Source organism: Chenopodium quinoa, unplaced genomic scaffold (genome assembly GCF_001683475.1).
Source record: "Chenopodium quinoa cultivar QQ74 unplaced genomic scaffold, ASM168347v1, whole genome shotgun sequence".
Taxonomy (NCBI): Eukaryota; Viridiplantae; Streptophyta; class Magnoliopsida; order Caryophyllales; family Amaranthaceae; genus Chenopodium; species Chenopodium quinoa.
This window is the reverse complement of record NW_018744874.1, coordinates 3,017,905-3,039,148: the sequence shown is the minus strand read 5'-3', so window position 1 is coordinate 3,039,148 and position 21,244 is coordinate 3,017,905. Positions and strand designations below refer to the sequence as shown.

General features: G+C 33.5%; 4 protein-coding genes across 4 annotated transcripts; all 4 read left to right on the top strand.

Annotated features, from left to right (window-relative positions):
• The first annotated feature begins 192 nt into the window (after positions 1 to 192).
• On the top strand, positions 193 to 3,280 carry LOC110705226 (probable indole-3-acetic acid-amido synthetase GH3.1). Its single transcript, XM_021883082.1, has 3 exons — positions 193 to 975; positions 1,310 to 1,411; positions 1,588 to 3,280. Exons 1-3 carry the CDS (start codon positions 548 to 550, stop codon positions 2,945 to 2,947), a joined length of 1,890 nt encoding a protein of 629 aa, XP_021738774.1. The 5' UTR covers positions 193 to 547; the 3' UTR covers positions 2,948 to 3,280.
• Positions 3,281 to 7,694: 4,414 nt separating this feature from the next.
• LOC110705224 lies at positions 7,695 to 13,000 on the top strand. The gene is made up of 6 exons (XM_021883081.1): positions 7,695 to 8,041; positions 9,569 to 9,774; positions 10,826 to 11,117; positions 11,407 to 11,514; positions 12,076 to 12,320; positions 12,521 to 13,000. Exons 1-6 carry the CDS (start codon positions 7,811 to 7,813, stop codon positions 12,627 to 12,629), a joined length of 1,191 nt encoding a protein of 396 aa, XP_021738773.1. The 5' UTR covers positions 7,695 to 7,810; the 3' UTR covers positions 12,630 to 13,000.
• A 3,486-nt stretch (positions 13,001 to 16,486) lies between these two features.
• On the top strand, positions 16,487 to 18,622 carry LOC110704926 (SUN domain-containing protein 2-like). Its single transcript, XM_021882733.1, has 2 exons — positions 16,487 to 17,911; positions 18,006 to 18,622. The coding sequence occupies exons 1-2, from the start codon at positions 16,986 to 16,988 to the stop codon at positions 18,304 to 18,306; spliced, it is 1,227 nt and encodes a 408-aa protein (XP_021738425.1). The 5' UTR covers positions 16,487 to 16,985; the 3' UTR covers positions 18,307 to 18,622.
• Positions 18,623 to 18,962: 340 nt separating this feature from the next.
• LOC110704925 (pumilio homolog 12-like) lies at positions 18,963 to 20,080 on the top strand. The gene is made up of 3 exons (XM_021882732.1): positions 18,963 to 19,118; positions 19,218 to 19,485; positions 19,582 to 20,080. Exons 1-3 carry the CDS (start codon positions 19,000 to 19,002, stop codon positions 19,726 to 19,728), a joined length of 534 nt encoding a protein of 177 aa, XP_021738424.1. The 5' UTR covers positions 18,963 to 18,999; the 3' UTR covers positions 19,729 to 20,080.
• The last annotated feature ends 1,164 nt before the right edge of the window (positions 20,081 to 21,244 follow it).

Here is a 21,244-nt window from a genome sequence, read left to right as displayed (position 1 = left end):
TTATTATTATTATTATTATTATTAATAATAATAATAATAATGATGATAATAACAACTCTTTTTCAGTTTCTCTCTTTCTTTCGTAAACTACAGTTGAATTTGCTGAGTTCTCCCGTCTTCCCGTCTTTATCTCCGTCCAACACCTGCACCCTCAAACCAGCCGTGCGCTTCGGTGACGCGTTTTATTTATTTTCATTTCTCTTTTTTCTTTATTTAATAAAACAAAATTTACAGGCTGTACTATGCTGACATGGCAGTCACCTAACCCCACATGCTCACCTCCTCTTGACTACTTCCACGTGTCCGGGCCCCCACTTTGTCCCCCTTTTCACCCTACACTCTCGCTTTCCTCGACCCCTCTATTGCTCCTCTCACCTTCCTTCTCACCTCCCTTTTGTCCCTCCTTTTTTCTCTCTCCTACGTGGCATCTTACGTGTCCATATAACAATATTTTTTTCCCTATATATACCTTCATTTCTCTTCCCTCCTCTCCTCAACCAAAAATAAATTCTCCTCTTCCTTTTTTTATACTAACTAATAATAACGTATGCACAAAAATCTCTCCATTTATTTTAACTTCTCCTTTGTAAATCTTAACCTCTACAAAAACACCTTTTACAAATTCAAACAATTGCATCTTTTAGCTAATACCAAAATGGCTGTTGATTCTGTTTTGTCTTCCCCTCTCGGCCCGCCCGTCTGCGAGAAGGACGCTAAGGCTCTTCAGTTCATTGAGGATATGACTCGTAACGCCGATATCATACAAGAGAAGGTTTTGTGTGAGATCCTCTCCCGTAACGCTAACACCGAGTATCTTAAGCGTTTTAAGCTCAATGGTGCTAATGATAGGGAGACTTTTAAGGCTAAACTCCCTATGGTTACTTATGAGGATCTTCAACCTGAAATTCAACGTATCGCCAATGGCGATCGCTCCCCTATCCTTTCTGCTCACCCCATCTCCGAGTTCCTCACTAGGTATATTTTATTTCACTCCCAACATTACCATTTTATTTTTGACATAATGATGTAACCACGTACCTCTTCTAAAATGTGACTTGTGCTAATGTACAAGTATATGTTACAGGCCGATTTAGTCAATTTTGGGTTAGGTTATAGTTTGTCACATCTTAGAGGTATATAACATGTGGGTAATTCAATAAAAATTTATTATTGTACGTGTTTAAGTCAGTAAGACACGTTAATAATAATAATTATGACTTTTTTACATTTTTCATTTGACGTAGTATATTAAAAAGTAGATGTGATTAATTGAAGAGTGAACTAAATATATTAGTAAATTATGTTGCAGTTCTGGCACATCAGCTGGAGAAAGGAAATTGATGCCAACAATCAAGGAAGAATTAGATCGCCGTCAACTACTCTACAGCCTTCTAATGCCTGTCATGAATCTGTAAGTTACCATTAATTGCTTCTCAAGATATATACGGAATACTTATTTTTTTTTTTTATCATAAAATTAAATTTTGACTTCAATACTTTGGTATTTGTACCTAATAATTTATGTTGCAATCATATTTATATTATTGGGATCGCAAAAACTGACTCAACTATAATTCCACGTGACAGGTACGTGCCAGGACTTGACAAAGGAAAAGGACTTTACTTCTTATTTGTGAAATCGGAGACCAAGACACCGGGCGGGCTTTTGGCCCGACCCGTTCTCACTAGCTACTACAAGAGTGAGCATTTCAAGACCCGTCCTTACGACCCGTTTAATGTGTATACTAGCCCGAATGAGGCGATTCTATGCTCGGATTCTTACCAGAGCATGTACTCTCAGATGTTGTGTGGAATGTACGAGCGCAAGTCTGTTCTACGTCTAGGGGCGGTATTTGCCTCGGGTCTACTCCGGGCCATCCGCTTCCTCCAGCTCAACTGGAGGCAGCTAGCTGAGGATATCCGGGACGGGAGCCTTAACTCAAAGGTTACCGACCCGGGTATCCGATCAGCAATGGGCCGGGTTATGAAGCCCGACCCGGAGTTGGCGGATTTTATTGTTGAAGTGTGTGAGAAGGATCAATGGGAAGGAATCATCACCCGAATATGGCCCAACACAAAGTACCTTGATGTGATAGTTACTGGGGCAATGGCCCAGTATATACCCACTTTGGATTTTTACAGTGGTGGTTTACCGTGTGCATGTACCATGTACGCATCATCCGAATGTTACTTCGGGTTAAATTTAAACCCTATGTGTAAACCATCCGAGGTTTCTTACACCATCATGCCTAACATGGCCTACTTCGAGTTCCTCCCACTCGACTCGGCCCGTGACTCCGACCTACAACTCGTTGACCTAGTCGATGTCGAGGTGGGAAAAGAGTACGAGCTCGTGATCACCACATACGCCGGTCTGTACCGCTACAGAGTAGGTGACATCCTCAGAGTGACCGGGTTCCACAACTCGGCCCCTCAGTTCCATTTCGTAAGACGTAAGAACGTGCTCCTGAGCATTGACTCGGACAAAACAGACGAGTCCGAGTTACAAAGAGCAGTAGAGAGTGCCACACAACTACTCAAAGACTACAACACAAGTGTAGTAGAGTACACGAGTTACGCTGACACAACAACCATCCCAGGTCACTACGTGATCTACTGGGAGTTACTAGTAAAAGACTCGGGGAACTCGCCCCCGAGTCAAGTACTAAACGAATGTTGCCTATTGATGGAGGAGTCACTTAACTCGGTGTACCGGCAAGGCCGAGTTGCGGATAACTCAATAGGGGCGTTAGAAATACGGGTTGTTAAAAGTGGTACGTTTGAGGAACTTATGGACTATGCAATCTCACGTGGTGCGTCAATAAATCAGTATAAAGTGCCAAGATGTGTGAATTTTACGCCAATTATGGAGTTACTTGATTCAAGAGTTGTATCGGCGCATTTTAGCCCCAGATTACCTCATTGGACTCCAGAGCGCCGTAGGTGAATATTGCACTTTCAACCAAAAATAGATCTTTAGGAAGATTTCTTTTTTTTTTTTTTAACTTCTGCTTCCCTTTTGTTTTCTGGACAGTTTTTTTTTTTACCTCTTTTTTTTTTGGGGTAATTAACCTTTTGGGTGGGTAATTAGTTTGGTTTAGGGAGCTGGGGAAGTTTGTGGTAAAAAAAATGTGTAAGCTTTGTTGAATTAACCTTCTCTTTTGGTAAAAAAAAAAAAGGAGTGTTGTTGGCCTTTAGAAAAGGCTTTGTAATCTAAAGTAATTCTCTTGTTTGCCTTTTGGACAATCAGTATCTAATTGTAACTTGCTTTTATGTTCCATTTGTTTTTGCCTTTTTCCTTGTACATTGTATTAGATAGCGGTTTTAATTTGCTCTTGAGTATCATGTGATAATGAAAAAGTTACCATAAAAGCTTGGTGGAAGTGGTGGAAAATCCGCAAATTCAGCCTTTATCATCTAGCTACTTGCGCTTAATATCGAATGGCTAGGAGTTTTACTTTCAAGCGTTTACCCGTGTAATTGTAATGATTAACTTGTAAGATCTATTGATATTTAAAATTCTTATCCTTACAAAATAATAAGAGAAAAAAAAAATACACCGTATTATTGATTTATTGAGGGGTGAAGTGGTGGTGAAGATGTGCATTTGTTATATTTTCAAGCATGTAAAAAGGTTAGGAAAAAACTTTGTTTTCTAGATAGGAGGGAATCTCAAATCTGATAAGTCAAACAAATTGTCCCTAACAATAATGTTTTTTTCCCCCTAACCTCCATACATTGATACACGAGCTCAGGAGAATCTAGCTCAAATGAAAATGACAACAAATATTTATGAAGTTGAATATAACAAATAGGAAAAATTCATATGGCTGATATGAGATTAAAGTGGATATAAGTATATACTCTGTTACAAATACGGAGTACATAAAGTTCTTTTTCTTTGACATACAGACATCTACTCTCAACTCACATGTGGTTATTTTCTCAACACGCATACTATGTCTAGATACAAAAGAATTATTTTCTTTATAAAAAATAAAGACTAAAGAGCTTAATTAATAACTACATTTAGATGGAATACATGTTTAAGAGTCTTACGACATGATTTGATGGTTTAATAAACTAAAGTAGTTTTTACTAAAGTATGTTGCCATTTCTGCTCACCTTCAACGACAAATAGTCAAAATTAATGCTACTATTACTCTTAATATGATAAAACTTTAACATGACATTATTATGTAACACACTAAAAAAATTGTATGGCGGCTAACTTGTAAAATTAGTGCACAACGTCGGCCATATTTGAATTGGAAATTTAGAAAAAATAATAATTATGAAATATTGATGAGAAATATGGATCAGATCATACTTGCATTATTGATCTTTTGGCTTTCCATAAAAACATTTATTCAGTTTTGTGGCTTGTCATTCACAATCAAATCTGTTCCCTTTACTTTCATCAAGTAATGATAATAATGTACCTAATTGCTATAATGAATGGATTAAAAATTTATGTTTGATTTGATCAACATATTAAAGGTATGCTGGTAGTTTAGTTGATGTGATTGACTCATATCAATAACTTACAAAAGTCTTTGCTTTCATATCTATAAGACTACAACCAACTATGGAGGCTAGTGCTTTTGAGAAAAACAAAGGATGAAAAATATAGATGTAACCGTTTGACTTATCGATTGCCAGGTACACATAAATATTTTCAATTTCTACATTATTGTAATAGAGATACTTATTCATTATTAGTGTTGGTTGTGGATCAACAAATTTATCGAACTAACCCTAAATTGGGTCTTGAGTGTATATTTGTGCTTTAAAACTTGAATAAATTAAAGAGTGGGTCAGTGGATGATCCATTGTGTCAACTACTTTTGTTGTTTGGTATATTAAAAGCAATTAATTAATTTTAGTTGCTTTTAATAATAATAAGGTATGGTATACGTATTAATTAGTTTTAGCCGCTTTCAATAATAACAATAATCAACTAATTTTTTTTTGGTGTTCCATCCAAAATTAATTAATTCGTATATCATACATTATTATTAGAAAATCAAAAGAAACACACCACATTCAATTATATAATTTTATAAATTATATTCAATGTTTAACTGTTAGGCCGATTTATAACCTTAATACGAATATTATTTTCTTTGTCTCTAAAAAATTATCCGTATTTGGTGAGATCATCATTATTTAAATAGGAATAAATTTTAACCATGAAGTGGGTATAATATACTTTAAATTTTTTTATTCAAATCTGACTAAACCGGACCTATTTGACATGTCGAAGTATCACCATCTAATATATCACCAAGAACATGGGAAGATGGGATTGGACCGTTATCTTATCCTTAAGATGATCAACCATGAGGAGCCTGGTAGTTGAGAACTTCCTTACTTAGGCGTTAACTTACTCAAATCAATATTCTCAAGATAATTAGCGAATAAACAATAATCAATATTAATGTGATTAGGAAGTAAGCCAAAACTAGCTAGACAAAGGCATAGAATTAATCAACCCAAGTTCCTTTTTTCTGTTTTTTAAAGCAAAAGATCCACAAGTACTATTAAAAGTAAATCAAGGTCCGCCAAAACGATAAAACCTAACCCAAGTTCCTTTTAATGGCCAAAACAACAATGAATTGTAGTTAATTTTTGCGTGTTCTTGTTATAGCATTGTCTACACAAATATTGAGTAGTCAGTCCATCACATGCAAATGCTTCAACAAACTATTATGAGTACTTTTCACGCCTCTTTTTCATCGTATGAGGCCAAATCCCACATTTTCCTGCCTAATTGCTCTTTCAAGCTACTACATGAAAACATAAATTTAGGATTTTAGTTGCTATTGTAATGTTACTTTGCAAATGGTTAGGCATAGGGAATGGTATTATGACATGAATTATGGATATACATTAATCATAGTTAATGGTGGAGTGCTAATTAATCGTACTTTAAAGTTCTAAATGAACATTACGAGATGACCTTACAATGTGAATTCACATGGTTAGTTCTCATACGAAATTTTAGTTATCTTTACAATATAGTACTCCGCACATCTTGTCTTAGGGAAAAAAAATAGTTAATTTATTCATATGTAATTAGTTAATTATGAGTATAAAAGGTAAACTAAGTAAATTAAAATTAGGTATTACAATGGCGAATTCAAGGTTTGAAAGTTGAATTATAAATAGAAAAATGTAATGACAATACACTAACTATACAAATTTCATGATTAGATGGGCTGAAAGTTGCACTAGTGGCCTAATATAGGCCCTCATAGTCTCATGCCATGTTGAAATGTTAAATGGACTGACAAAAACAAGTGGACGAGGGGATTATAATATGCTTCCTCAAAATTTTATTTTATTAATATTGTTATATATTTTTTTGAATTGCAGCATTATGATTATTATGTTGTTAATGTACAGCCTTAATCACTGATCCAATAGCATTTTACATATTAATCCTACATTTACATAATAATCATTAAAAAATGTAGTCAAAGCTTAAAAATATTGTTGTTGAAAAATGGAGAAAATGCACACGCAAAAGGGGCTCCAATGAATTAAACGTGTAGGCGTAGTATTGATAAATGATAAGGCATATTTTAGTCACTAAGGGCCTGTTCTCATTAACTGAACTGAACTGAACTGAATTGAGCTGAACTGAACTGAACTGAATTGAACTGAACTAAGCTGAACTGAACTGAATTGAACTGAACTGAACTGAGCTGAACTGAACTGAACTGAGCTGAGCTGAAATGAACTGAACTGAATTTCAACGTAAGAGAACAGGCCCTTACTCACTACTAGTTTAATTTTCCTATGTTCCTAATTTTCCTTGTATTTTACTTTTCAATAAATAAATAAATAATATTCCTATGTAAAACGTTTAGATAATAGTTTTCATTCTATAGGGCCTATATTGTTCACATTATTCCAAGATTTTGTTTTATTGAGAAGTTCATTAGTATAATGGCTATTCAAATTGAGCGTTTTTTTTTTCTTTCAAAAAAATAAAAATAAAAATTGAGCGTTTTTCATAGATAATGCTAAAACGGAAACTTATTCTTTGTATGCTAGAATTTGTTAAATACATCCAAATGTAACGTACACTCGGGTAATTTGCTCATCAATTTTTGCTCATTTAATAAATGAGCAAATTTTTTTTTGCTCATTTATAAAATGAGTAAAATTTGCCTCAGTTCACAATATCACTTGTGAACTTTTTCTCTTCAGTAATTGGCACTAAGGTCTTGTTCTCTTCACCTTAAAAAAATAATATTAAGTAAAATTAATTTCAGTTCAGTAAAAATAAGTTTAGTAAAAATAAATTCATTTCAGTAAAAATAAGTTCAGTTCCGTAAAATTCAGTTTTCTTAAAGAAGAATTATAATAGAAAATCAGTAAAAATAATTTCAGTTCAGCAAAAATAAATTCAGTTCAGTAAAAATAATTTAAGTTCAACAAAAATAATTTCAGTTTAGTAAAAATAATTTCAGTTCAGCAAAATTAAGGTGAAGAGAACGGGGCCTAAGAGTACAAAATTAATTGGGCCAAAATCCAATAACCTACTGGGCCATAAAAACATAAACCCCAAATCAAAACATAAAAAACGATCCAACCCAAAATGGTTATCCATATCCAGTCAGCAAATAAAAAAAAAAGACGTAATATAATTGTCTTTTATTAAATCTATCACTTGAACAAAGCTGTACCTCAAATTTTAACAGCTAAGTCTAACATAACAACTCAGCCAAAGAGGAGAGAGAAAGTTGAGTTGGAAGGAAGAAAGAACGAAGACGTCGGTTGAGATTTTGTGCTCATTTTAATGGCAACCTTCGCTTCTTCTCCCGCCACTTTCTCTCTCCTCCCTTCACCGTCGCCGTCTTCACAACCACCGTCTCGTCTCTCTCTTCCTTTCTCTCTCCTCAAACTCACCTCTTCTTCTTCCATACTTTCTAGAAGATGTCGGAGATTTGTTGTTGTTGCTGCTGCTTCGTCTTCTCCGTCTTCGTCGTCGTTCGAGGAGTTTGATTCTGGTGATAGTGCTAGGTCTATGGTTAGATTTCTCTGATTTTGATTTTATAGGTTTAGCTGTTTTTGTTTGTATTTTGTTTGTTTTGGTTGATTGATTGATTGTTGAGAATTTTGGAGCTTGATTAATTGTTGAGTTTGTGATTTACTGAATACTTAGGGTTCTGATTTTAGTTTTGGATTGGTAATTGCGGTTATGAATTGTGAGATAGAGAAAGGTTAGGTGTTTTTGGTTAGGAGTTTGTTTGTTTTGATTGATTGTTGAGAATTTTGGAGCTTATTAGTTATTGAATTCGTGATTGGTGGAATACTTAGGGTTATGATTATAGTTTTGGATTGGTAATTGTGTTTATGAAGTGTTAGGTATAATAATTTTAGGTGATTTTTGTTAGAATTTGTTTGTTTTGATTGATTATTTAGAATTTTGGAAATTAATTAGTTAATTTATTGTTGAATCCATGATTACTCGAATACTTAGGATGCTTATTTTTGTTTAGGATTAATAATTGTGTTAGGTGTTTTTTGTTCAGAATTTGTTCATTTTGATTGATTGTTGAGAATTTTAGAATTTTATTCATTAATTGTTAAATTTGTGATTGCTGGAATACTTAGGGTGCTGATTTTAGTTTTAGATGAAAATTTTAGGTGAATTTGTTAGGAACTTAATCAGTTTATTATTTGTTGAATTCGTGATTGCTCGAATACTTAGGATGCTTATTTTTGTTTAGGATTGGTAATTGTGTGTATGAATTGTGAGATGTAAGGATTCATGCTAGGAATTTGTCCTTTGATTGAATTATCAAATATCTGGAATTTTTTAGGGTAAATTTTGATTTTGATTTCAAAAGATAGTGATATGCAATATACAAAGTAGGAATTAAATATGTAAAGCTTGTGAATTATTTAAAAAAAAAAACAATATAGATGTTTGGTAAATCTACTACCTAAGTCTGCTCCTTGATTGAGCTGTATGTCTCGTCAAGATGCTGATTGAATTTCAGTAAATTAGCTTAATATTTGATTTTGTGAAGAAGAAGTTGAGTAATTAATAGGCTTAGCTATCTCAAAAAAAAGGTTTAGCTATTAGTTTTAGGTGGATCCACTTGGCAAATATGAAAATTTTGGGATCTGCTGGTGTAGATTGTGGAAGTATTTTGTTGGAGCCTAAAAGGGAGAAAATAATGATGTTGATTCTCTTAACGGAACGAGGTTATGGTAACAATTTACGTCGATGATGTTTATTGAATGAAATGGTTTGAGTCTGACTGGAGTCTGAGTTGAGATATGTATATAATAATTAAGTTTAGGGTGAATAAGTGAAAACCAAATTCTGAATGGAATGCACAATTTGAATTGAACAATATTTTGATGGTGCTTAATCAGAGGTCTGATCTCCAAGACAGAAAAACATGAATCATAATAATGTGGAGGAAAAAGTTGAAATATTGATCTAATAGCGAATATGAAGTAAGGCATAGATGTGTAATTAAGAATAAATTAATAAATTGATGCTCAGTGTCCACTTTCTGACTTTCATATGCTGATCTTTCAGTCTCCAAAACTCTTGGATCTGATCCAAGACATCGAACCACTAGATATTAGCCTCATCCAGAAAGATGTTCCTCCTACTACCATTGATGCTATGAAAAGGACTATTTCAGGCATGCTAGGATTGCTTCCTTCGAATCAATTTCAAATTCTTGTTGAGGCTTTGTGGGAACCTCTCTCCAGATTGCTGGTGTCTTCAATGATGACTGGGTATGTTGAATTTGCTGTATTGTAGAAACTTTTACCAGTTACTGAGTATTGTAATATATAAATGTGAACTACTCTAGATTATTGTTTTCTGCTGTAAATTAAGTCTAATGATAGTTGAAAAATATAGTGGTACCTGGCATTAATTTGTAATTGGCTTCCATTATTAGAATATTGAAAGCCTTCTCGCTTAAATTCTGCTTCCAGATGTGCCATTTTTATTCTGGAGGAATTCCCGAATTATGGATCTAGATATACATTATCATCAGATGTATATGACTAGACTACTAGGGGCTATGTCCAGAATCTTCTTAAAAACCCTTTAGAATGACCCTAGGTTGTGAGTCTTTTGATTTAAGATAACTCATAATTACTGATATGGTGTGGCTATTACCTTCTCAAAAGAGTTAAAACTAGTAGCGCTTCATTTAACTGGTGCTTCATTCTTAAGTCCTGCATCTACTTGAAATACAAGGCCTGCTCTCATAGAGTCATTAACTGTTGTTGCTAAGCAATTTACTGTCTTCATCCTCTGTTACTTGTTTTATTGTAGATTTTTCCTTTCTCTTAATCTCTGCATTTCTGCACTTGCTTTTTAGCTGTGGTACTGTCCCACTGCCCGATGAGAATCAATGTTTTTATTATTGGTGGTATTTGTGTTTGCTCTGCTTCTTCCATTCTCTGAACTATTTTTTATTCATGGTGATATAAAATATTTCATAGTGGAGAGCTTTCCTTGAATATATAGCTTAATTGTTGGGTGTTAGAACTCTATGATTTGTAAGGATAAAATAATTGAGTAGAGTAAATAGCTCTCTACATTATGGTTATTGATTTGTATGTTTGAAATGGTTTTGGGCCTTTTGGCTGAGATTGTTGTGGTTTCATGTGTGTCATAGTTGTTGCTTGTGTCTACTAGCAAAGAATTCTGTTCTTATGACACTTCCAAAAGATGTTTTTATCTTGATATGTTGGAGAGCATGGCTGTTATGACTTTTAAATTCTTGTTTTAAATTGTATGCTAAATTCCCCAACTTTTGTTTACATGTTGCAGATATACTTTAAGAAATGCTGAGTATAGGCTTTGTTTGGAGAAAAACCTTGATATTCATGATGAAAATAATGAGAGTCAAATATCAGAGGCCCTCAATCTTGGTTTGCAGGAACTATTACTTGACAGTGTTAGAAGAGTCCAAGTTGCCGATGAAAGTGTGGTTTCTTCTAGTGGTGAGGAAATTGCTGAAAATCCATCTGAAGATCTCAGTAGCGAAGACATTGGTGAAATAACTCCGGAAATTCAGTCCTACATTCGTCACTTGCGTTCTCGGTTATCTGCTACTAAGAAGGTATTTATTATGTTACATTGACGAAATAGCTTCTCAGTCTGCCATTTGAAGCTTACGTGTAATGTGATTTTCTTCAATATTTGCCTCACCCAGAAAATTTCTTTAGTAAATTAATACCATCAATAGAGGTCAAAGTAGTGTTTAAAATATTTCAAAATTATGAGCAAGATTATTATGAAATATTGAAATGTTTATGTTATTTACTCTACCGTGGTTGAGAAAATGCTGATTACTTGTTGATGAATGGTAAGACACCTTCTCATAATCTTACTTGATATTGATTAAAAAGGAGCTTAGAGAAGTCAAGAGGAAGAATGCTGCTCTTCAGATGCAACAATTTGTGGGAGAGGAAAAGAATGAGTTGTTGGATTATCTGCGCTCATTGCAGCCTGAGAAGGTTAAAACATTCTCTGCCTCTTAAACGTAATTTGCACTAGTCATTCTTTGCTATGGCTATGATCAATATGACTCTTGCTATTACCTCGTGATTTGTGATGATTTTTTCCTAAATATATGCATTATATCAAGAATACAACTTGACCAATGACCATATTACTTAATTGATAAGGGGAGGGGGTTCGATGGGTTTGTTGAGAGACTTTAGACATACGTCTATCCACATCCAGACTTTTCCAAAATTGAACCAGTTAAATATAAAGACTAGAATCACGTGAATTTTGTGGATTGCAGAGCAAACTGGGAAAGTTAGATTCGGAGAGTACCAGTCCATTTTTAGATCAGATTCAGATTGGATTTGCCACTTTTCACATTTTCTTTGAGAGCAAATCATAACAGGTTGATTTATAGAAATTGTGATGTAGGATGGCTTGGTGAGATAGAACTTCTATGAAATATGACATGTGGTACAATTGATTTTACCCTTGCTATAAATGCTATTGTTGATCAACATGCTTACACTAAACTTTCCTTCTCATTACCATTTGACTCGTTGGTATAGGTGGCAGAGTTGTCAGAACCAACCTCTGCTGAAGTCAAAGAAACAATTCATTCTGTTGTCCATGGTCTCCTTGCAACATTATCTCCAAAGATGCACTCAAAGGCCCCTCCTCTGTCAGAGAAGAATGCTGCTGGAGCTTTAAATGTTGAAAATGAAGATTGTGCGGAACTTATTGAAAACACTTCGCTTAATTTTCAGCCCATAATTTCACTGACCAGAGATTATCTTGCACGTCTTATATTCTGGTTAGTCTTCTGAGCTCATCTTCTCTCTTGCCTTCTGACCTTTTTGCTTTTATTGCGTGCGTGTGTGTGTTGGAGAGTTTTTCAGTCTTGGAGTTAGGTTTCTCATTTGTAGAGATTGGTATCATCCTATTATGCTAGAGTGCTAGTAGCACCTTGCGTGTACAGAAGATGGTTAATAGATGCTTCATTTGTTTGTTAAGGTGCATGCTGTTGGGACACTACGTTAGAGGTCTTGAATACCGAACACAACTGACGGAACTACTTTCACTTTCACCAAACAATGAAGATAATAGCCTTGATAGGGAGTAAATTACCTGAAAGCCTGGAAGGTCTTTCTATTGTTGTTGTCAGTCATCCCAATGACGATGAGGGAGAGCATGCCTTGATGAAATGCACTGTCTATATGTATTTCGGAAAATGTACAGTGTGCAAAAAGGCACTATTAATGTTTCCTCAATGAGGGTTGTATCTTGTTTATTAGTGTATCATGTAGTTGCTAATGTGCCTCTTCGTTTGGCTTCTCTCGAGGCAAAGTATTATTATGAATACCAGCTTCACAGAAACATCAGCAGGCAGTGTTTTACACTTGATGAGAAATTTTGTACTGAATATTATACCGTTAATGTAGCAGCTTACTGCTTGCACTTGTGATTCAGTTGATGATTACAGGTTTTGCGTCATTAATTTGCTATATATACTGTGGCACTGTGCTGCTCAAGTAAGCAGACCTTAATGTACTGGTGCTGCTCCAGGGATCGAATATTGCTGTATGAACTAGAGAACAAATTCAGATCGTTTTTAGTTGACACTTTTATATTGGCATAGAATTTATACGGAATACTTTTTTTAAATAAATAAATAAATAAAATAAGATAGAGATATTATTACTGAGTATTAAATTAAGTCAAGTCTGTTTTTAATTGACATATTAAACCTGGAATTTAATTTAGACAATTATATTGACTTAATTTTTGTACGAGTACTAGTTTGTGTCCTTGTCAATGAGTGGCTTAAAAAAACGAAGAAATTGCTCAAAAATAATTCTTAAACAAATTACTCGTATAAGAATTTTCACACTATTCAATTACTATATCTAATCTACCATATTAATAATAAATTTCTTGCATATAAAGCAAATTATGCATTAAATTATTTTGAATTTGAAGGCTAGAATTCAATTTATAATTTTGGGATGTTAAGATATTCTACTTGCTAGTTAGGAAAGAACTAAATAAGTTATTCAATTTATATAATGCAAATAAGCAATTTTAGTAAAAATCATATGGTATCTCTATGTTTGGGACAGTAATTAGTCTCCCATATATTTCCTACAACAATTGTCAGTGCGTTTCTGGTGCGGCCGCACGGTGCGGCTAGCTATCCTATTAGTAACCCCTCAAGTAATCCCTCTAGTAACTCTCCAAGTAACCCCCAAAGTAACCCCCAAAGTAACCTGTTAAGTAACCCCCCAAGTAACCTTACTTAAGTAACCCCTCTAATAATCCCTTAATTAACCCTGACAGGACAGTAACCCCTCTAATAACCCCTGACCGGACCAAGTAATCCCTTCGACTTAATAACCCCTGATCGAACCAAGTAACCCCTGAAGTAACCCCTCCAACCTAGTAACCAAGTAACCCCTGAAGTAACCCCTCCAACCTAGTAACCCCTACTAGACCTAGTAACCCTGACCAACTAAGCCAAGTTGTAGCCACCACCTCTTAATTTTCAATAACAAAAGTCAGATGAAAGAAGCTCATCATCTGTAAATGTTGAAAATTAAGGAACTCGATCATACTATTATATCAATTAACTAAAATTTAAAACACAATACTATTTCTATATAATTGATATTCTTTAAATAATGGTTAAATCATGTCAAAAAACTACCCTGCATATACATAAACAAACAAAGTCGCGAAAACATAAGAAGACGAATGAAGACGATGGCAACGATGGAGTCCAGTTCTTCAGCCGCGAAAACTTGTTTAATTGGAATGAATTGATGAATTTGTACCTGAATCTCTTGAAATTTGGGGAAAATGTTAGGGTTTGGAGCTTCAAAATTCAGCGCGTTTCTGGTTGCAATTCCTAAAGTAGATGAAGACGACGACTGAGGTGGAGGTTGATTTGACTGATTTCGCCGGCAAGGATGAAGACGAAGATCAAACGAAGACGACAGAGGTATGGGTTGGTTTGGAGCTTCCACAACGACGAACGAAGACGGCGACGGTGATCTAGGTTGGAGCTTCGAGGAGATCGGGACGAAGATGATGAACACGACGGTGGCGGATGACCTAGCCCGCCATTGATGGTTAGAGAGAGAAAGTTAGAAGAGAAAATGGAGGAGAGGAGAGACAGAGGAGAGAGAAAATGAAAAATATTAAGAAAAAAAATATATATATGGGCTGGTCGGTACGGCCAGCCGTATACAAAATTTTGTGATCATTACAATAATAAAAATATACTTCTTGTATAATAAAAAAAAAAAAAATTAGTTGATTCAAACAACTGATTAAAAAAATAAATAAATAAAATAAAATACAAATTGCATGCAAATGGTCACAAACACAAAGGGGACTACATTATCTAGGTTATTCAAAGTTGAATGTATAGCTAAAATTAAGATTGTAAATTGTTTGGTTTTAAAAAAATGTCTTTGTACAACAGCATTTAGGTTTTACATAGTTACGTACATAAGTACTAAACGAAGTTTCCAATAATATACTTTGGAAATTTACGGCAAAATCACAAATAGATTGATGCACGTAATTAATGTCTATTTAGGACCTGTTCACATTTAATTACTAAATTTCAGTTCAGTTCAGCTCCAATCAGTTCAGTTCAGTTCAGTTCAGTTCAGTTCAGTTCAGCTCTTAATTTCCCTCTCTCATAAAATTTTCATTTCAGCTCATTTCTGTTCAGTTCCAATCAGTTTAGTTCAGTTCAGCTCAGCTCAGTTCAGTAAATGTGAATTGACCCTTACTCTTAATTAATTAATCCAGATGTTATAACTACTTTTATTTTCCTTTTTTATTTTATTGTATTGAGAACGAAAAATTGCCAAATCATGTATTTTATTTATTTATTTATTTGACAAGAAATCATGTATTAATATATAGCAATACCAATATATATAAGATCATTTTATCCACAATTTTTGCTACGAGTAAAAGGTATATATAGTCACTTAGCTTCTCAATATAATTAGAAACTTGGTAAGCTAAGTATTTGAAACATAGTTAGCATAGCTAAGTATAATTTGAAACATGGTTAGCATAGCTAAGTATTTATTTTTCTATATAAGTACACATAGCTACGAGTAAAAGGTTCACTTAGCTACGAGTAGTTATTTATCTTCGTTTTACTGAGTATTTCTTTTTCAAATAGTCTTTGAGAAAACAAATTTTTGTCCAATAGACTTTTGGTTATAACATTTTAATTTGCTGATCATATGCGGAATAAATGGCAGGCTAAGCTCATCATGGGTTAATGGTTATAATGAAAACGTCTGTTTCTTCTCTATCCACTAATCACATAAATACCGGATAATTTACACTTTAAATGATGTACTCCTCGATCTTGGCAATTTTGTAAAAATATTCTTTATAAGAAGGTAGATATTGTAATTTGTAGATGGATTCAATTTGCATTGAGTTCATATTAATCAATTTTTAAATATCTTGAACAGTTGCACCCCTTGACGTTATTAGTGATTTGTATATAAAAATAGAATTATATTTTCATAATGAGTCCATTAATTGGTTGATTGGTTTAACATATGAAGTGTTATTTGTTTGCTCTAGGAGGCTAGGATACTTGTTTACAAATAAATTTCCAATACTAACCTACAAACTATATCAATTTTTTTCTTTTTTTCTTTTAGGGCACTATATCGATCATGATAAATGGAATTCTGTGAAGTTCTACCGAGCCAATGACTTCTCATGCTTTCATTTTATGAATTTTTTCTACTAAAATCCCCTATCCTAAAAAGTTTAGTTAATTACATCTATCGTTTAAAATTATGGTAATTGTGTAAGTCCATGTGCTAATATAACCATTACCGACTAATCGTTTTTAAACTCAATCAATAGATATAGATAAGGTGTAATCTCAACAAAAATAATTAAAATAATTTTTTTTGCTAAATAACAAACAAATATATCATTATAGAATTTAAAAAAATAAAAATTAAAATTAAGTGACTAGATAAATATAAACTCCATAACAAATCAAAGTAGTTTTTTTTAGGAAAATCAAAGTAGTTAATTAAATAGTACAAACAAATAATAAAATACTAGTAGGAAATACAACCTACCAAAAATAAAACCTACCAAAAAGATAGGTGTGTAAAACAAATCAATTTGTTATCAAATACTAGTAGGAAACAATCATCAACAAATAATCAACCAATATATGTCAAAAAAAAAATAACCATATTATTCGTATATAAAGATTCTAGTAAATCTTTTTTGCTATCTTTTTTCAACAAAAAAAACAATCTTTTATTTTTTTTACCCCTCTTGATACTCTTTCTAAAACCCTAATCACTCGGATCTTCTTTAAACCCTCTATAAATATTTCTCCCCCTTTCTTTTCTTCCTTCTATTTCTCTCTCTAACAAATAATTTTTTCTTAGAGTTTTCTCTCTCAATCAATTCAATGGACCGTCAATGGCGTCCTTCTTTCTCTTCCAACCCTCCATCTCCCCCTTCTCCTTCACACCACCTCCCTTCACCATCCTTGCAAGATCAATTCTCTCGGCTTTCGCTATCAGGTTCCGATTCCGCTTCCCAATTCCCGAACCTCCCTCGCCCTAACAACAATGATTCATATCATCATGATCTCGAGTATCAGTTGAATAGAATGCGACAACTTATTTTCGCTGCTGCTAATCAAGAAGTCGTCCCTGCTCCGTACTACCCGAAGCTCATCAACAACACTGTCTCCGATTCTTTGTCAGGTTCGGGTTCAGGTTCAGGTTTAGGTTCGGGTTACGTTCCTCCTTTTGATTATTTCGCAATGATGCCTCAAAATGAGATTCAGCCCGTCCTTGGTAACAATTATAGTAATAACAATAATTACTATAATAATCCTGACTTTTTGACGCTTTTTTTGTACAACGCTTTCCAACAAAATAATAATAATAATAATAATAATAATAATAATAATAATAATAATAGTTATCATCATCGTCGTAACAATGTTAATTACAACAATAATTATTATCCAAGGAGGAACTCGAGGGCCACAACGACAGCAACAACGATAACAGTCCCTCGAACACGAGGGTTTGTTCCGTCGATGATGTCATGGGAAGAAATCAAGGGAAATGTTCTGAAATACGCGACTGAAAAAGAATATAGTCTGATGATGATTAATAAGTTCGAGTTAGGGCATATGGAAGGATTAAAGATGGTAATTTCCGAGATTAAGGAGGGTTTATCTTTAATCTTGATGAATTCTTGTGGTAATGAATTCTTTCATAAGCTATTGGATATACTTGATCATCAAGACATCGTCGATATTCTTAAGGCTCTTGTTGCTAATCAACATGAATTTCTTCGCATTTGCCTTGATAATATTGGGTACGTTACGTTTTTTATTTTATTTTTATACAAAATTGAATTATGATTAATTATGATGGTTGATTAATTTGATTTATGTTTAACTGTGTTATAGGACTAGGGGAGTCCAGAAACTACTGAGTTGCTTGGATTCGGATAGTCTCGAAGAGAAGGCGGTCGTTATGAATGCAATTAGGGGAAGTGTGGTGGCTCTAGCAAAGAATATGAATGGGTTTCATGTCTTGAAAGCTTTGACAAAAGTTTATGAAATCACCGGGGTAATTAATTTCTTTATTCTCATTGTTATTAAATTTGCATTTTTGTTACCAAAAAAAGTGTGTAATTGTTACTTGGCATTAATTTCACTGCATATTTGTTTTTTTAGTTTAGCGTGTTACTGTACATTCTTTTTGTAAATTAGTTTTGCGTGTTATTGTTATTCGCATTGACATAAAGATTAAATCGTTATACGGAGTATAATTTCGTGTATATGATTTGTCGTGTCTAATTTTTAATTTTGTTTTTCTTAAACGGGTGTATGGTCTAAATGTTATGTATCCGATTCATGCGTGAATTTTTATTTTTATTAACTTTAAAATTAAAGTGTCTTTGATGTTGGCCCTGTTTGGTTTTCAAGGGTGGAAAATTCCTTAATGAGGAAAACATTTTCCTTTTAAAAATAAGGGAAGCCACATTTTCCTCCCTCCTTACCTCTTTTTTTACTTCCCTTTCATTCATCCTTACATTTCCACTCTTATTTTTTATTTTTCTTGGACTTTTCTTGTATGCAACCAAACAAAGGAAAACTAATTTGCAATTATGTTTTTCCTTGAAAATATGTTTTCCATGAAAACTAATTTTCCATTAAAAATGTTTTACATTAAACCAAACGGGGCCGTTATGTTGAATGGTTTTTATATTATTCATATATATTTGATTTATATAAACTTCTCACACTTAAAAATATATGTTTGGCTAATTATTTGCTACTGTTCGTTTAAGTTTATGTTACAATGCAAATTAAATTACTATGTGACTAATTGATTTTTCAATTTGGACTCGAACAGCCTATTCTGAGTGAAGTAGCCGATCATTGTGTGGAGATAGCAATGGATAGAAGTGGATGTTGTGTATTGCAAAACTGTATACAGGTTCTATCACCCGAACGTGATCGTATCATTCGTGAAATTATACATCATGCCTTGGAGCTATCTGAAAGCGATTATGGGTTTGTTTTCTTAAATAATTTCAACTTCAATATAATTTCAATTTTAGTCTATATATAGTTTAGTCTAATCTTAATTCGTTTTTGTTTAATTATTGGCAGAAACTATGTTGTACAATATGTCATTGGATTGAAAGATTTCCACATTACGCAAGAAGTTCTAATGGCATTACATGGCTATCTTATTCGTCTAACTAAGAACAAGTTTGGTAGTCATGTTGTTGAGAAATTTTTTAAAGAAGGTCATGATGAATTCGTCGAACCTATCATCAGTGAGGTTTTTAATGAAAATGATGATGCAAATTTTCTTGAGATTCTTCAACATCCTACCGGGAACTTTGTTGCTCAATCTGCTCTACGTAGAACAAAGGTAAGCTTGATGATTTTTACTTAGTCACTCGATATCTTAGCTTAATTTAATTGCTTCTTGTACATAATAATAATATTTGATGGATTATTGTTACAGATGATGCACCTTAATCACGGAGTGTGTATGGGGTTGTGTATGTACCAAAGGCTGGTGGAGCGAATCGACGCTAACTACGCGTTTTTGCACAGCCATATCCATGGCAAGAGGGTGTTGTCCCTTATCAGAAACAACAGGTTCCGTTGATAGCATCGTTGAGCTTGGACAGTGTTTGATTTTGTGTCATGTTGTTTGTCATTGTTTCGAGTATGTTATAATAATTCTTGTGTTGTTTAGGGTGTGCTTGTTGTTTGTTTTATTTGTAGTAGTATTTTGATTAGAGTAAATTCTTATGTTAGAACCATATATATGTATTGATATATGGTTTATGTGTCGTTGTCTATTGATTATTGTGTCGTTGTTTAGGGATTATTGTCGTCATTTGGTGTCGTTGTTTAGGTATTATTGTCATTTGGTGTCGTTGTGACTATTAAAGTGCTAATAAATCATCATCATTGTTGATGAATTTGTGTTCTATTCATTAAGAGTATTGGTTTAATTATGAAGTGTTAAAATTTTCTTTGTTACATTTCCTATATATCAGTTTTTTTGTATTTCAATTCGTTTTTATAATACTCCATAACATGAATATGTATATGACCGTGTGATTCGAGGGTATGATTATGTGAAATGGAGAATTGAATGTGTATACGAAGAATAATAAATGAATTATTGTTATGTAACTTTGGATATAAGCTAAGTAGCTAACACGTCCGAGTAATAAGATAATTCCTTGTGCCATAAGGAAAAGAGAGAGATGAAACCTTCATAATGAGGGTACGACCTCATACAATCACCACACCCATCACCAAATAATTTTCCTTGCAATAACATTATCACTATCTCATCCTTCTCTATATTCACTTTCATTTTGTTTAGTTTGACTTTTATTACGCATGTAATACATACATCGCCCTCATTCCAATCATGCCTTAAGATTAATGCCTTAATGTAACCTTATTATTATAAGGAATAATGAATGACTTTAATAATTATACTAATTTAACTAACTTATATCCCATGTGTTTTTAAGATTTATTATATGATACTCCCCCTGTCCAGTATACTTGCAACATTTTGACTGGACACGTTTGCCGATGCACATGTTTGACCGTTGATATCTTTTATTATATATTTATATAGGTTATAAAAAGTTTATATTAAGAAACTATACATTAAAATAGACCAAACAACAAAGATGGTCAAAAGAAGATGTGTGAATAGTGCAAAAAGTCAAACCGTTGCGAGTAATTTGGGACGGAGGTAGTATATTCAATTCAAAGACTATTATACGAGTACTAAATTAAATTTGGATAAAATCAATTTAACATGTCTGTGACTATGTTGTAATACTTGTATTAAATTTAATAGTATGATTGTGCATGAAATATAAAAAAAAAAAAAAAACAATACTCCGTATTATTATGAACTAATAATATTTTATATTCGTTCATTATTAAATCTATACAATATATTAAAAGGCGTTTTCAAACAATGTATGCGTGCCACGTAGGGGTGTTCAAAAAAACCCGACCAGATTGTCTTGACCCGATTTCCCGATGACCCGGTTAATACCCGATGGGAATTTTAAGCGAAAAAAACTGTTTTTTTCGGGTCAGGAACCCGACCCGGGAAAACTGCCTTCTATCCGGGTTGGGACATG